Raw genomic sequence first — 16,213 nt, 5'->3', positions numbered from 1 at the left:
AACAGAGCACTGAGAACCACTTCCCAGTTCTCTGCAGTTTCAGAATTCCTGGAGAAAAAGTTACTTGATTAAATGAATTGTGACTTGTCCTGATCCTAACATTCAAATATTTTGTGTCCTGAGGCAAGTCATTTGCAGTGTCCTCACATGAATGATTGGCCAGGTTACATGAGTTTTTTGAAAGGATTAGCAGTCATGACTTGAGAAGGAAATGGCAACTCACTCCAGTATTCTTGCCTGGAGAATTCCATGAACAGAGGAGCCTTGTAGGCTGCAGTCCATTGGGTCGCAAGGAGTCGGACACACTTGAGTGACTAACAACGTAGTGATTAACAATATTGTGATAGTTTTGGGTGGTCAGCAAAGCAACTCAGCCACATATATAAATGTATTCATTCTCCCCCAAACTCTCCTCCCATCCAGGCTGCCAAACAGCTCTGAGCAGCATTCCATGTGCTCTACTGTTGGTTATCCAATATCACACTTTCTTTTCCAATGGTGAAATGTTTCCACCACACATATGTCCAGAAAATCGTATTATAAACTCACAGGCCATTGTCCACCTCTGATCATTCTCAACATATGGAGAAATTCATAATAAGTATCCTCCATTTTTTTTCTTTTGGAGTTAATCAGTGGCATAATGTCAATAAATCTATAGATATTCAGTTCAGTTCAGTTCAGTTGCTCAGTAGTTTCTGACTCTTTGCAACCCCATGAATCGCAGCACGCCAGGCCTCCCTGTCCATCACCAACTCCCAGAGTTTACCCGAACTCATGTCCATCGAGTCGGTGATGCCATCCAGCCATCTCATCCTCTGTCGTCACCTTCTCCTCCTGCCCCCTATCCTTCCTAACATCAGGGTCTTTTCCCATGAGTCAACTCATCGCATGAAGTGGCCAAAGTATTGGAGTTTCAGCTTCAACATCAGTCCTTCCATGAACACCCAGGACTGATCTCCTTTAGGATGGACTGGATGGATCTCCTTGCAGTCCAAGGGACTCTCAAGAGTCTTCTCCAACACCACAGCTCAAAAGCATCAGTTCTTCGGCACTCAGCTTTCTTCACCGTCCAACTCTCACATCCATACATGACCACTGGAAAAACCATAGCCTTGACTAGACGGACCTTTGTTGGCAAAGTAATGTCTCTGCTTTTTAATATGCTGTCTAGGTTGGTCATAACTTTCCTTCCAAGGAGTAAGCTTCAGTAACAACATGTAATTATTTCCAGTATTATCCTGTCACTGCGACACCTAATGACATTGGTAATACTGCCCTGGACAGCAGGATATCAAAGGGCCTTTTCACATTCACCCCCCTGCACCCCTACCATCTCTATTGCAAACCAACTGGTGGTTTCAGTTGTTCACCTGGTAGACCAAACAGTGATGATCACCTTCCTATTTGACCAAGATCCTCCCATCTCTGCAGCCCTGTGACCTGACTTCTGCCTGCTATCTCCATACATGGGTCCCTGCAAGGCCAAAATAATCAGATACTTATACAAGGCCAGGTCTGGGTCCTTGGAGACATTTGTATTTGGCAGCTGCAAAGCAAAGAATAGCAATGTCAAGATCAGGGAGGACTGTCCCAGACCTTCGGTGATTCTGAACATGACTTGTGGCTAAAAATAAACTAACACCTTTTCCTGAACACTTACTCCGAGCCCATCTCATAGGTCGCAATGTTAAATGCCTCTGGAGAAGGTGAATAATATGGCTGGACATATTTGGAGTGGGGGTTGGAGGTGGAGGGACAACAAGGAACAGCGGGGATTATGGAATCTGGAGAGAACGCTCCCTTCCTGAGAAAAGAGCAGCCGTCCTTAGCTAAGTTCATGGCTATCAGAACGTGGTCCCTTGAGCAGCACCCTCAGTCTTGGAAACTTGGTAGATGCAGACTCAGGTCCCAACCATGTCTTAGCAAATCAAACTTCAGAAACTGGAGGTCTCAGATCTGTGTTTCAACAAATGTCTAATCGATTCTGAAGCTGACTCAGAGTTGAGACCCACTGCTCCCTGCTGGCTCAGACAGTAGAGAATCTGCCTGCAATGCAGACGACCCAAGTTTGATCCCAGCATTGGGAAGATCACCTGGAGAAGGGAATGTGTGTCCACTCCAGTATTCTTGCCAGAGAATCCCATGGACAGAAGAGGGTTCTTGTTAAACAGCAGGACTGTGTTGTCAGATCACTTACTTTTTCCAACAATGTGAGAAGTTCATTTTTTACAAAATCTCCCACTGCTAAATTCCAGAAATAATTTGAAATTGTAAATGGTACTGTGTGGGTTAATAATACTTGGATGCTAGCCAGATTTCCAATCTCTGGTTTGTGTTTTTTCCCTTTTAAGCCTGAAAATAATTCTAACAAAAATAGTATTCACAACACCATTTTAAGAAAGTAAACTATTTATTTCCAAAAAGCCAGGTGCTGTTTATCCATTAGCCTGAAATTGACCCCTCATGGTTTGAATATGAATGATGCTCAATAGACAAAGCCTCAGAAAAATCTAAACATCTTCTGCATGCCCCGGATACATTCCATCCTTTCAGGATGTGGCATTAGATAGCATGGAATTCAAATTTCTCATTTTTTAGAGGGAAAAACCGATTATGAGGAGAAGAGATATGACTTGATATCAGAGTTTTAGGTTCTCTGGTTTATCCAGATATAAAGCCTGTAATTATCCTGTCTTGTGATTTCTCTGAAGATGCCCCCAGGAATGGGGAAGCTTCCTAATCAGAGATCTCAGTTATACAAGACACAGGTAGGGGGGATGTGGAGAGAGGATCAGCCCATCAGGAAGCATCTGTTCCAGGGGACTGGGGGGGGGTGTTGCTCTAACCTGGGCCAAAGTGAGGACAGGACAGGAGGACACTGGTTGAGAAAGACAGACAGATGAGAGAGGAGGGGGGAGATAAGAGGAGTTTGTGCTCTTAGAGGGAGTCTCTGCTGCTCCCTGGTCTCAGGTAGACAGATTGAGGCAGAAAGTGGGGAAGAGCCAGTGGATTCCCTGGACTGAATTCTATTAATCACTTGTACCATCTGCAGGTTATGTGTCCTGAGCAAGTGGCTTCACCTCTCTGAGCCTTGGCTTTCTCCTTGATACAATGGGATAAGGATCCAGATGTTGCTGGATTCATCTGAGGTTAAATGAAATAATTTATGTGAAATATCTCAGAGAGAGCAGACCCTCCCCTCACAGTGGCTGTTTGTGTGTAATTGGCTGCTGATGCCCTTCTCTCCTGGGGTAACTCGGTATTAAGAGCTCCTGCCCTTCTCAAGTGTGCTACGTGGGTTTAACTGCAAGTAAACACACAGGACGAGCGAAGGGACTGTGGGTGTGTCTCCCCTGACATGTGCACTGTGGTTTCCAGCTCACAGTGCAGCAGAGCGCATGTGCACAGACTCTGAGGTCAGATCCCTGGGCCCCAATCCCCTCTCTACAAGCTATGGCCTAAGCAAATTACTATATTTCCTGTTATCTCAGGTACCTCCTCAGTCACATGAGGAAATATCAACAGATTCTTCCCTTTTTTAAAGATTTTTGAGGATTTGATTAGTTTTATGTGTTAGGTGCTTAGGATAATGCCTGCCACAATGAGGAATTTAAGTTTTCCCTGATGTAATTACTCATTCCTGTTATTATTACTACTACAAAGACTTTGACTTCTCCAGAGAAGGAATACATGCCAGGTGCCTGCATTGCCACCAGGGCAGCCACATAATGTGGGAAGCACGGATCTCATATGACACCTGAACACATGAGGTTCTGGGAGATTTAAATCCTCAGGCACAAAGTTAGGAATACACAGAGCTGGTACCCAATCTGAGGTTCTATGGCCCCATCACCAATGAGGGAGAGCAGGAGGAAGAAGGTGGCTATAGGCAGTCTTCCAAGGTTCCCTGAAGTCCACTCAGGCAGGCAGCACTTCTGTTTGCAACAGCAGGTGAGGGACAGCAAGTGGTCATGCGGTGGAGACGTATTCAGTTCCCTGCTTCCCTTTGGCCCCCTCCCCTTACTCATTTTTTAATTCATAAAGAGGGTTATACTCCAGAACAGCCTAACCTTCTCCAGCTAAGTTCCTACCTGGACCAATGCCTGAAAAATAGCAAGTGTCCATCCAGTGGAGAAGCTGTGGCAATGGTTCCAGGAAGGTGTCCTGTGTCACCCCTGAGATCTGAGGTAGGTGAGGGGGGTCAGGGCATTGAGGCCCAGATGTGATGAAAGTAGCACAAGGCTGAAAAGGAGGACCTGGGCTAACACACTACTACTCACCTATATGTCCTTTGACCTGCTCTCATCCCCTCACTGACCATCCATCATGTGCCACGCACTGCTCTAGGTGCTCAGACGCTCTCTGAAAGTCCATATTGGACAAACTCCATCTGTCTGATCACAGTCTGTGCTTACATTAGACCCCCAGGCATAATCAAGCCTGATAACTGCTGTTCTCAGACTAGTTTTCAGACGTGGCCCCTGCAGACAGAAGCCATGGTTAGGAGGGAGATTTCGCAATAAACAGGACTGATCCATCTCCTCCCCTGCCTCACTCCCTTCCTCATCCTCTGATCCCACCCCTCAGCCAGGATATTAAAAGCTCAGTCTGTCCGTCCCCAGCATGCTCAGGAGCCCTTCTGCAAGGCCACCACCAAGATGAGCCGGCTCTGCCTCTCTGCAGCCCTTCTCTTCCTCCTGGTTATCCTGGTGGACAGCACCCCGGTGTATGACCACCATGCCCAGGACCAAGGTAGGTCCAGACTCACCTCTCCTGTACAGACTGGAGGAAAATGATGGAAGTCCATTGAAGGGCTGGGGGCCAGTTGTGACCACACTGCTACCAGTCTTCTCTGGATTTCTCCTGTCACGTTGGGCAGGATGTCTCTTTGTTCGGTTTGGCAGCATTGGTCTTCCTGACTATGGGAGGATATTCTCTAGTTACCAGGGCTGCTCTCTGGTTGTGGTGTGTGGGCTTCTCGTTGGGGTGGCTTCTCTTATTGAAGAGCAGGGACTCTAGGCATTTGAGCTCAGTAGTTGCAGATCACCTGCTTAGTTGCCCCAAGTCATGCGGAATCCTCCCAGCCAGGGATAGAACCCATGTTCCCCACATTAGTATGTGGATTCTTATCTACTGGACCACCATGGAAGTCTTAAGTGGAAACTTTTAACTCCACTGACATCACAATGCTCATGAGGATATGTATTAGAATTTTATATTAAATATATATATTTATATTGTGATATATCTATCTATATTGGGTAAGATATATATATGTATATATATATATATATATATATATATATATATATATATATATATATCCCACCTACTCTACTAGATCAGGGCCCATTTCTGAGACTCTATTCCTGATCCCTGCCTTGTCCCTGTACCTTGCTGTTGTGTAGTAATAAAAAGCTGCATATTTGATCCTTGTTTTGGTTAATAGCCCAAGCCTCCTAAAACTTGGAATTTACCGACTTTGTAGGTTTTAAGATGAGTCACAAGAGGAGACTCAAGGTTCCTTCAGGATGGGGCTGGTCTCCAAGAAACTTCAAACATCCATTTCATGGTTCCAGTTTTCACCGTGTCTCATTCCAACACCTCTGTGGAGAAGGGAGGGACCTGAGAATGAGATCAATCCCCAGTGGCTGATGATCCAACCAATATGCCTGTTTAGTGAACCCCAGGAAGTAATACATAAACACTGGGCTCAGAGAGCTTGTGCATTGGTGAATACAGGAAGCTGATGTGAGGGTGCCGTGCTCACTAGGGCACAGAGGCTGGGCACACCTCCCTCCCTCTTTGCATACTCATCTCTTCCATTTTACTGCCTTGAGTTGCATTTTGTATAGTTAACTGGGAAGTGTAAGCAAGTGTTTTTCCTAAGTTCAGCCACCAATTCTATTGAGCTGTTGATTTTGAAGGTGGGTCATGGACATCCCAATTTTCGTCATTTGACCACAAGCATGAGTGACTCGGGACCTCATGACTGGCAGCTGAATTGAGGACAGTCTTGAGTCCTCAACCTGCAGAATCTGCACTAACTCCACAGATTTCAAATCAGAAGTAAATTGACTTGCTAGACACCCAGTGGGAGTTTGGGGACTCGGTTGCTCTTAAAGGACCACATATTTGTTGTCAGAGTAAAACCAAGACTCACTCTCCCCTGCGGTTTGGAGGCTAGGTGATGCTCCAAAAGGGGGGATTCATGAAAGTAGTACCTTGCACCCAGAAACTGTTCTCAGTTATCTGTACTTTCAGAGTTCCTGGCAGAATCAAGTAGTGTATCAAATGGGTTGTAATGTGGCACTGTCTTGTCCTGACCCAGATACTTACATGTCCTAGGGCAAGTCATCTGCAATTTTCTCATTGGAACAGGGGGATATATGTTACATGGGTTTTTGAGCAGAAACCAGCAATGAATATAAAGAGTTGAATCACATTTCATAGTGAATTTTGTGCATTTTCCACCAAGATGTGTTAATCTGCAAACGATTTCTCTACCTACTTGCTTTGGGCGAGAAAGAATGTTTAGGTGTTAAAAGACGATTCTTCCTCTTTATGAATATAACCAGAAAAACCTGGGAGGAACAGCCGATCCGCTGCAGAGGAAACAAGAAACACACAGAGCTCAGTGTGGTTTGCTCCTGGGACCAAGGCTGACACGACATTAGGAACGTTTCCAGGCCCTTTCCTTTGTCCTCTTTGACTATTATTTTATTATCCATACTTGTCCCCTTCCTTGTCCACTGTTGACTATTGCTTTATTATGCATATTTGTTCCTAATCCTGGTGCCTGGGCCAGGCCTCCTGAAACTCCTGGAATCTACTGTCTTTCATAGGTCTGGAGACAAGCCATAGAAGGGGACCTGAGAAGCGTTCAATAATAGATTTGATTACAAGTGTCATCGACGGTGTGGTTAAAGGTTTGAAGTTTTTCCACCTCTGGGGAGAGGGGAGGGCACTGGGATTGAGAACAATCACCACTGGCCAGTGATTCAACCAATATGCCTGTTTAGTGAAACCTCAATGAAAATCCATATATAAGGGCATTCAGGGAGCTTTTGGGGGTGGTAACACACGACAGTGAGGTGAGGGTCCTGTGTTCTCTAGGACATGGAGGCTCCTCACAAATCCACTTCCACTTTGCCCTGCATGTCTCACTCATTTTTCCTGTGCCTAGATTTATCCTTAATAATAACGTGAGGTCCCTAAGTGAGTGGTCTTCCTGAAATTGATCATCAGGTTTATTGAGTTATTGAACATGGAGTGGGGTAATGGTTCTTCCAAGCTTTAGCTGCTTTGTCAAATCACAACCACTTCACTGTCATCCGAATTGAGGACAGTTTTGAGCCCTCAACATGCAGAAGCTGTACTAACTCCTCGGATTTTGTATTGGAATAAAATTGACTTGCGGACACCCAGTGGGTGTTTGGGAAATTGGATGTTGGAGACACCATGTATTTGATGTCAGGGAAACCCACACTCATTCTCCCTGTGCTTTGGGAGCTCAGGTTAGGTCTGGGGACAGGGGAGTAATGAAAGTGGGACAATGAACCCAGAAATTCTCAGCAGTTATCGAGATTTTCAGAGTTCCTGGCAGGATAAGATAGTATATCAAATGGGTTGTGACCTGACCATATCTTGTCTGACCCTGCCACCCACATGCTGTGTGTCCTGGGGCAAGTCATGTACAGTTTCCTCATCTGAACAGCAGATGCCTGCTACCTGGGTTCTTTGAACATATTACTGGTCATAAATATAAAGAGTTTATTCACATTCACGGCAAATCTTGGTGATTTTCCTGTGGATATGTTCATTTGAAATAATTTCTCTACCTAATTGCTTGGGGGCAGAAAGAATATTTATGTGTCAAATAATGACTATTGCTCTCTTATAAAAATTAATCAGAATGACCTGGGAAAATGAACAGAGTGTCCAGACCATTTCCCTCATCCATGTTTCACTATCATTTCATTATCCATATTTGATCCTTGTCCTGGTTCATGGTCCAAGACTCCTAAAAATTTTGGAACTTTTGTCTTTCCTAGGTACCAAGATTATTCATGGACTGGGATCTGGTATAATAAAAGGATTGTCTGAACAAATCAGTAATGGAATTAAAGGTTTGAACCTTTTTCACCTGTAGGGAGAAGGGAAGGCGCTGAGGTTGAGATCAGTCATCGCTGCCCAATGATTCAATCAATATCCCTGTTGATGGAAACCTCAATAAAAATTTAAAAAATAAAAATGAAACTCCATAAATTGTGCATTCAGAGAGCTCATGGTTGGGAACCAGTGGCGGTGATGTGAGGGTGCTGTGCCCTCTAGGGCATGAACACTCCCCACACCTCCACTCTTTCTTTGCCCTCCATGTCTCTTCCATTTCACTGTTCTGAGTGTTCTCCTGTATATTAATCTGAGGACAGTAGGTATAGGTTTTCCTGAGTTCAGTCACCGGTTCGATTGAGTTATTGTGTATGGAGGTGGGGTCACGGAAACTCCCACTTTTAGTTACTTGATCAGAAGTATGACTGACTTGAACCACATGGCTGGCATCCAATGTCAGGAGACTTTTGATACCTCAACCTGTGGCATTGGCACTAAGTCCACAGATACGGTATCAGAAGTCAGTTGACAGTGGGGTGCCAACTGGGTATCGGGAATTGGATGGGACTGGTGCAGAAACCATGTCTTTGCAGTCAGGAAAACCCCCAGACTCACCCTGCCTTGTGATTTGGGGGCTCACATGGGGCTTGGGGAGGTGAGTAGTGAAAGTAGGACAGCGCACCCGGAAACTCTTATCATTTATCTGTATTTTCAAGCTCCTAGCAGAATCAATAGTGTATCAAATGGGTTGTGATATGACAGTATCTTGTCCTGATCCCACCACACAAACGCTTGTGTCGTGGGGCAAGTCATCTGTAGTTTCCTCATCTGAATAGGGGAAATTTCTTACATGAGTTCTTTGAACTGATGATGAGTCATGAATATACACAGTTTATTCCCATTTCATAACCAGATTTTTCCATTTTCCACCATGGTGTGTTAATCTGAAAAAAAATTCTCTACCTACTGGTTTTGGACAATTAAAACTATTTCTTTACCAAATAATGATTATGTCTCTATTATGAAAACTAATTGAAAGATGTGGAGCCACTTTGGAGAGGAACTACAGGGAAAGTAAGAAACACAGCCCCTGTGTGGGAGGCTGTGGGACTAAGGCTGAGACAATATCACTGAAGTCTCCAGGCTCCTTCCCTTGTCATTTTTGACTGTCATTTTCTTGTCCATAGTTGAGCCTTTCCCTGTTTCACGGACCAGGCCTCCTGAGACTCTTGCAATTTACTCTCTCTCGTAGGTCAGGTGATGATTTCCGGAACGCAGCTCGAGAACCATACAGTAGAGGAGTTCCCGCCACAAATACTCAAACATGGTAAGAAAGGTTTTGTATTTTCTGCACCTCTGGGGAGAGGGAAGGTCACTGAGATTGAGATCAATCACCAATGGCCAGTGATTCAATCAATAAGCCTGTTTCTTGAAACCTCAGTTCAGTGAGTTCAGTTCAGTCGCTAAGTCGAGTCTGACTCTTTGCGACCCCATGGACTGCAGCACGCCAGGCCTCCCTGTGCATCTCCATCTACCAGAGCTGACTTTTTCACTCTCCTCTTTCACTTTCATCAAGAGGCTCTTTAGTTCTTCTTCACTTTGAAACCTCAAACCTGCATAAATATTGGGATTCAGAGAGTTTTGGGTGGTGAAAAGAAATACATGACGTGAGAGTGCTGTGCTCACTCGGGCATGGAGGCTCTGCCAACCTACAGACCCCTCCGTCCTGCACACCTCCTCCATTTCACTCTTTGTGAATTTTCACGTCTATTAATCTGAGCACAGTCAGTAAGGGTTTTCCTTAGTCTGGTCGTCAGTTCCATTGAGTTATTGAACATGGAGATCTGGTCATGGAACTTCCAAATTTTAGCCATTTGGTCACAAGCATAAGTAGCTTTGGACCACGTGGTTGATAGTAAAGTAAGGACAGTTGTGATCCCTCCATGGATGGTAACTGTACTAACTGCATGGATTTCATATCTGATGTTAAGTGACTGGCAGATGCCCAGTGAGTGGTTTGAGGAATTGGTTGATGTTGGTAGAGACACCACATATTTGGTGTCAAGGGAAACCCAAACTCACTCTCTGCTGTGATTTGGGAGCTCAGGTGAGGTTTTCAGACAGGGAAGTAATGAAAGTAGGATGCTGCATCTAGAAACTCTTACAGGTAAAGGGTAGTTTTAGAATTCCTGGTAGAATCAGGTATTGTATCAGATGGGTTATCATGTGATAGTATCTTGTCCTGACTCTACTACCCCTATGCTCTGTGTTCTGGGGCAAGTCATCTGTAATTTCCTCAACTGACTAAGGGAAGATATATAAGCATTCTTTAACAGATTAGCAGTCATGAATATAGATAATCTATTCACATTTCATGACCAATTTTGTCCATTTTCCACCAGTGTGTTTATATGAAGAACATGATCCTTGTTCTCCTTTTGTCAAGAAAAAATATTAATATGTCAAGTAATGATTATTCCTCTATTATTAAACTAAACAGAAAGACATAGGAGCACTGAGCAGAGTAACTGCAGGAACACAACAAACGGTCCCTGTCTCATGGGATTCAGGCTAAGACAGTATGAGCAAAGTCTCCAGGTCCTTTCACTTGTCCTCTTTTGACTGTTATTTTATTACTCATATATTTGATCATTATTTGATCCTTGTCCTGGTTCATTGCCCAGGCCTCCTGAAACTCTTGGAAATTCCTTTCTTTGTTAAGTCACGAGACCACTCAGAGAAAGCAACCTAGGAAATCTTCAGGTCTGGGCTGGTCCTCCAAAAAACTCAAACACCCAATTGGAGGTTGGAAATTTCACCACTTTCTTGCCAGCCCTCTGGGAAGGAGGGAAGACTCTGGGATTGGGATCAATCAGTAATGGCCACTAACTCAGTTATTATGGCTATCAATTGAAAACCTCCATAAAAATCCATAAATATTTGCTTTAAGAGATGTTTTGAGGTTAATGATAACCCATACAGACTATTTTACTATCCTGTCAGGAGACTGAATGTTAGAGGGAGATTAACCATTATGTAGATGTGCCCCATCATCAAGGTGATTTTTTAATAAAAGGAAATCAATTATATCCATTCTATTTGATGATCGTGCACTTGTGGAGAGAATGACAATGGGAGTTATTATATCACTACAGCGCATTGTTCCTGGGGTGGAGAAACAGCTGTGAAAAAATATGGCAATATAGCTTGCCTTGTAGTAGGGAGACAAACCCTATGGTAGGTTATAAGTTTTTAGAAGGTAGAGAGTGGTACATCAAAAGGATGCTGTACTTTTTCTCCACAGTTTCAGAGAAACCTTCTGTGATAAGGAGGCATTGAGCAGAGGCTGCAGAAGTAACATGCCTGGTCTGTTTGAGCAGCAGCTGGGGCCAGGCTGGCTGGAGCTGAGTGGGTGGAGGCAAGGGGAGTGGAAGGGGATGAGGAAGAGATATCATGGTGGCATGTAATGAGGAGCCTTGTGGGCCTTCATAAGAATCAGAGTTTGATTCTCAGAGAAAATGGGAGTCACTGAGGAGGTGGTCTTGGGAGCAATGGGATAGGGCTCAATAGTAACAGGATCTCTGAGGCTGCAGTGCACAGAGTGTCCTCTAGGGGGCAAAGAGCAGAGACAGAGGCCCAGTGCCCAGTGAGCAGGCTGCTGCAGGGGTCCAAATGGAGTGTGATCCTTGTCGTTCCCTGGATGGATCCCAGGTCTCTCTAATAACATGAAAGTCTTGCTCTGTTGAAGTTTCTATGGAGGCTTAATTACCTAGTCATGATGCATTAAATCATTAGCCATGGGAGACTGTTCAACAGACAGCTCCATTATCCTCCCTGAGGTTGAGGGAAGGCAAAGGGATGGTGAATAGAACACCACGGTGGACGGTGGGAATGAAAGTGCCTACCACCCTGTAGACAGTCCTTTCCTGTGCAATAAGAGCCCACTCTGTTTTACGAGGGTCTTTCCAAAATCACTGACTTCACATACCAGAAGACACTTTTAGTGTTCTCATCACATTAGAAATACCAAGATGTTTAGGAACTGAGTGTCAGAAAAAGGATCTGAAAAAAAAAATACACATATATTTCTACTTATAATCACAGTATCAACATATTGATAATTCAACATTCAATTTATTCAGTCCTTCTGATGGATCAGAAGTAAACACACTGGTATGTTTTCTTCATGCCCTTTTCCATTATACCATGATTCCTTCACATTTTTTATTCACAGTGGAACATTTTTACCATATACAAAGGTGCACAGAACAGTATTATAAAACCCAGGTACCCAACCCAGTAGTTATTGACACATAGGGAATGATTTTCACCTGTGAATTCTTTTCATTGCTATAGAGTTGTGTATTTCTTTCTTTGAGCATTTATTTGGTGCTTTTGGTGTTGGTTGCAGGGCACAGGCTCAGTAGCTGTGGCCTGCTGACTTAGATGTCCCTCAGGATGTGGGACTTTAGTTTTCTTACAAAGCAACTGAACCCCAGACTCCCGCATTGGAAGGCGGATTTTTAACCAGTGGTCCACCAGGGAAGTCCCTTAGAAGTTCGTGAGGCTAAGCAGAGGCATTATACCAATTTTTGTTAAAATACTTCATGAGGAGATATAGAAGTGTACATGATTAATATGTCATGTCACCCCTAGCAGCATTCCTAATTCTGTCCCAGAAAGAAGGTTTTCAAATGGCCTTTTCAATCTGACCATCCTCCACAACCCTAGCATTCTCTAGCGCAAAGAAACTGGCGGTTCTCTCTGTTGTCCTTGTATGAGCTGTGATGACCGTCCTCATAACTGAGCCATTGCCCCTCTTTTCCCAGCAGCCTCTATACCTGAATTCTGCCTGGAGCCTGAATTAGAGGGTCCCTGCAAGGACGAGATGACCAGGTACTTCTACAATGCCGAGACCGGGTCCTGCGAGCCATTTGTATATGGCGGCTGCGAAGGGAACAAGAACAACTTCCAGGACTTTTGGGACTGCATAGTGACCTGCAATCCAGTGACAGTGTCCCTGTGGTAAGACAGGGGCTGGGCACAGGGGGAGGGGAAGGGCTGCGGAACAAGGTGGAGCTCAGGGCACCGCTCGCCAGTCACACCTGCACAGTGTCTTCCTCCTTAATGCTTCCCAGGAGAGGCGGCAGTGTCCTGTGAAACCGCACACTGAGCAAGTTCTCCAGGGGTCAGCTTGGCAGAAGGTCAAAACGACATGCCTTTTATGAGGATCTGAGCCTAATCACATGCTCCTGCTTCTTAGATAGGAGTACTGAATTGACCACCCTCCAGAGCAGGTCTGCAGTGTTCCTGAGCGCCCAGCCTTGGCATGGAAAACTCACTTCCTTCTTGTTGGCTATTTGGGTCATGAGGACTATAGTTTCATATTTTTTGGAAACTCTAGGCTCTGGCAAGATGTTGAGCGTCCACATCTGGGGATACAGTGATGGCACTGAACAAGTTCCTTTCTTTTTGCAGAGGACATGTGAAGAGTGGTTCCCAGAAAATGTGATGCCCGAGGAGGACCCTTGCAGGGCTGGGCCGTGGCTGCTTCTGAAACTGTTCAGTCTCTCACAGTCCTTCTCTCCCCTACCCTCCTCAGCAGAACCTGTCTAATTCCTTTCTTCTATTGGTCAACATGGCTAATTCTGTCTCACCCAGCTGGCTCTCAGCACCATGAGAATGTCTTCCTTTTATTCCTAGCACTGAGCTCAGCTCCTGGCATCAAGGAGACGGTTCCTAATTATTTGAGGAAGAAAGGAAGGAATGTAGGAGCACATTCCTCATGACCAGAGTAACTGTAGAGCCTGCATTTTGACACAGGATTTTTGTCTTAACCCATATCCTCACTGCATCCTCCCCTTCATCCCCCTCCCCACCATCACTGCTCTCTTCGTGGGTGTCCAAGGTGGAATTTCTTGCATCCAGTTCTCAGAATTAGTAATGGGAGAAGGGTTTGCAATGAAGAAGCTTCTTGATCCTACAATGATGTTGCAGTTTTCCTTTCCATAGCTTCAAACACTGTGGCTTATATTTCAATAATAATGCATTTTAATAAATAATTCAATAATGCATTTCAATAAATGCATATTCTAAATTAAACTGACTGGAGTGGCGTCTTTTGTGTTGAACTGCAAACCTTAATCAATAGGATCCATGGGAATATCGGTACTTCTCACTGTTCTGCAGACAGTGCGCACCCCCCGGTTCACTGTCCAGAGACTGTGCCCTACTGGGTATAGGAAGCAAACCCATTACAGCATCATTGACCTCTTAATAGCCACCCCAAGCTACACAGAAACCTGGGATACAGACATCTCCTCATGAGCTTTCATTCCTTTCTTCTAATTTCAGTCAAATTTAGGGGAAGTTTGTCCTCCTGGACTCTCAGAAGGAGAATGGGCATGAGGCACAGTTATCCACTTTTCTAAGGAATCCAATCCCTGAAGTCACAGGTGGGGAGGGGACTTCTTACTTTAGTTAAAGAAGGACAATTACCATTTAGTATCCCAGGCTCTGTGTAAGCATTTTGCCTGCATTATTCTATTAATCATGCTTAGAATCCTTCAAGGAAGAGAATGGCAGCATAGAGATGGCACTTATCTCCTTTATTCATTTTCTAAGATGGCAGGTCCCCACTCTCCCAAGGAAAGGGATTTTGATGATGTTACCCTGTTCTGCTTCTAGAAAGATTTAGGACGGAGGCACCTGAAGAACAGAGAGTATCTGTTTTAATTCAGATCAGTGAAGTTTGACTTGGGGACCTCAGCAAGTAGGGTATTTAAATAAACAAGAACACGCAGGGTGCTGATGCTGTTACTCACTTCCTTGAAATCTTTGGCAAATTCTCAACATCTCTGAGCTTTGCTTTCTTTAGTTATAAAATAAGGCCCCAGATCACAGAGTTAGCAAAAGAAAGAACTGGGACTCCAACTGGGTCCTCTGTTCTAAGAACCACTGGTGCAGAGTCCACAGTTGTGATGGGGTATTGTGGCAAGCGATTTCCAAGGTCCCTGAGAGCCACACAGGAAGGCAGCTCTCCTGTTGGTGAAACCAGGTGAGGGGTAGTGGGTGGTCAGCTTGGGAGACGCTGTTTGTCTCTTCCTCCCTTTTGCCGGTTCCCTTTACTTTTTTTCTACCCAGAATATTAGGGTTTGTGCCCCAGATGGAGATGTTCTTCCCCCAGCTCAACATCTGCCTGAGCCATTACCAGGTAATGAGCTGGTGTCTGTCCAGTAGAGATGCTGCCACAATGATTGCTGGGAGCTTCCCTGTGTCATCCCTGTCTTCTGAAGTAGGTGGGGTTAGTGTAAGAGAGGGGGCATTGACACCCATATGTGATGACACCTGCGTGAGTCTGTAAAGGAGGACCTGAGCTAACACACTACAGTTTACTTGCTCGTCCTTTGATCTGCCTCTCATCCACTCACTGACCATCTGATGCCATGCGCTGCTCTAGGTGGTGGCATGCTCCTTGTGTGACCATATTGCACAAAATTGCACCTGTAGAATCACATTCTGTGTTTTCAAGAGACCACAGACAGAGTCAAGTTTGAGAATCGGGGTACTTGTCATTTGGCCCGACCAGAAAGAAATGGGACAGAGGAGCCTGGCGGGGTATAGTCCATGGGAATCTCAGAGTCAGAGCAGACTGAGTGACTCAGCAGACATGACACACAGGCAGAAGCAGGATAATGGAAGCTGGGGAGGTTACACGTTGTATATGCCTGACCCCAAGTCCTCCATTTCCTCACTCCCCTTCTCACCTCTTCTTACCCATCTGCTGGGATATAAACTGATCTCTCAGCATCTGTCTTTCCATAGATGGCCTTCTGCAAGGTCACAAACTTGAGCAGACTCTGCTTCTCTGCACCTCTGTTCGTTCTCCTGGGCAAAATGCTGGGCAGAATCCCTGGAGGGGAAACAAGCAGCCAGGCTCAGAGTAAGTCCCAGCTCACCTCTCCTCTACAGACCGGAAGGAAGGGAGGTGAGTCCCTGGAAGTGGCAGGAAGAGGGGCATGGTGGATACTGCCAGCCCTCTCTGGATTTCTTCTGAAAAGTGAGTAGTTGAAGTCCAGGGACTTTTCTTGACTCTCAA

At 45.0% G+C, this 16,213-nt stretch overlaps 1 protein-coding gene across 1 annotated transcript; it reads left to right on the top strand.

Annotated features, from left to right (window-relative positions):
* The first annotated feature begins 4,661 nt into the window (after window positions 1–4,661).
* On the top strand, window positions 4,662–13,144 carry LOC145530993 (trophoblast Kunitz domain protein 1-like). Its single transcript, XM_081552311.1, has 5 exons — window positions 4,662–4,755; window positions 6,849–6,932; window positions 8,058–8,132; window positions 9,368–9,442; window positions 12,945–13,144. The coding sequence occupies exons 1-5, from the start codon at window positions 4,662–4,664 to the stop codon at window positions 13,142–13,144; spliced, it is 528 nt and encodes a 175-aa protein (XP_081408437.1).
* Window positions 13,145–16,213: the final 3,069 nt, after the last annotated feature.

Source organism: Giraffa tippelskirchi, chromosome 13 (assembly GCF_054371585.1).
Source record: "Giraffa tippelskirchi isolate mGirTip1 chromosome 13, T2T-mGirTip1v1.2.pri, whole genome shotgun sequence".
NCBI classification, from domain to species: Eukaryota; Metazoa; Chordata; class Mammalia; order Artiodactyla; family Giraffidae; genus Giraffa; species Giraffa tippelskirchi.
Note: the sequence above shows the minus strand (reverse complement) of the source record. Positions and strands in the feature narration are given on the sequence as shown.

Coding starts and splice junctions, on each gene's coding strand:
- LOC145530993 (XM_081552311.1), top strand. CDS start 4,662: ATGAGCCGGCTCTGCCTCTCTGCAGCCCTTCTCTTCCTCCTGGTTATC. Junction 6,933..8,057: donor CATCGACGGTGTGGTTAAAG/GTTTGAAGTTTT, acceptor TGTCTTTCCTAG/GTACCAAGATTATTCATGGA. Junction 9,443..12,944: donor GCCACAAATACTCAAACATG/GTAAGAAAGGTT, acceptor CTCTTTTCCCAG/CAGCCTCTATACCTGAATTC.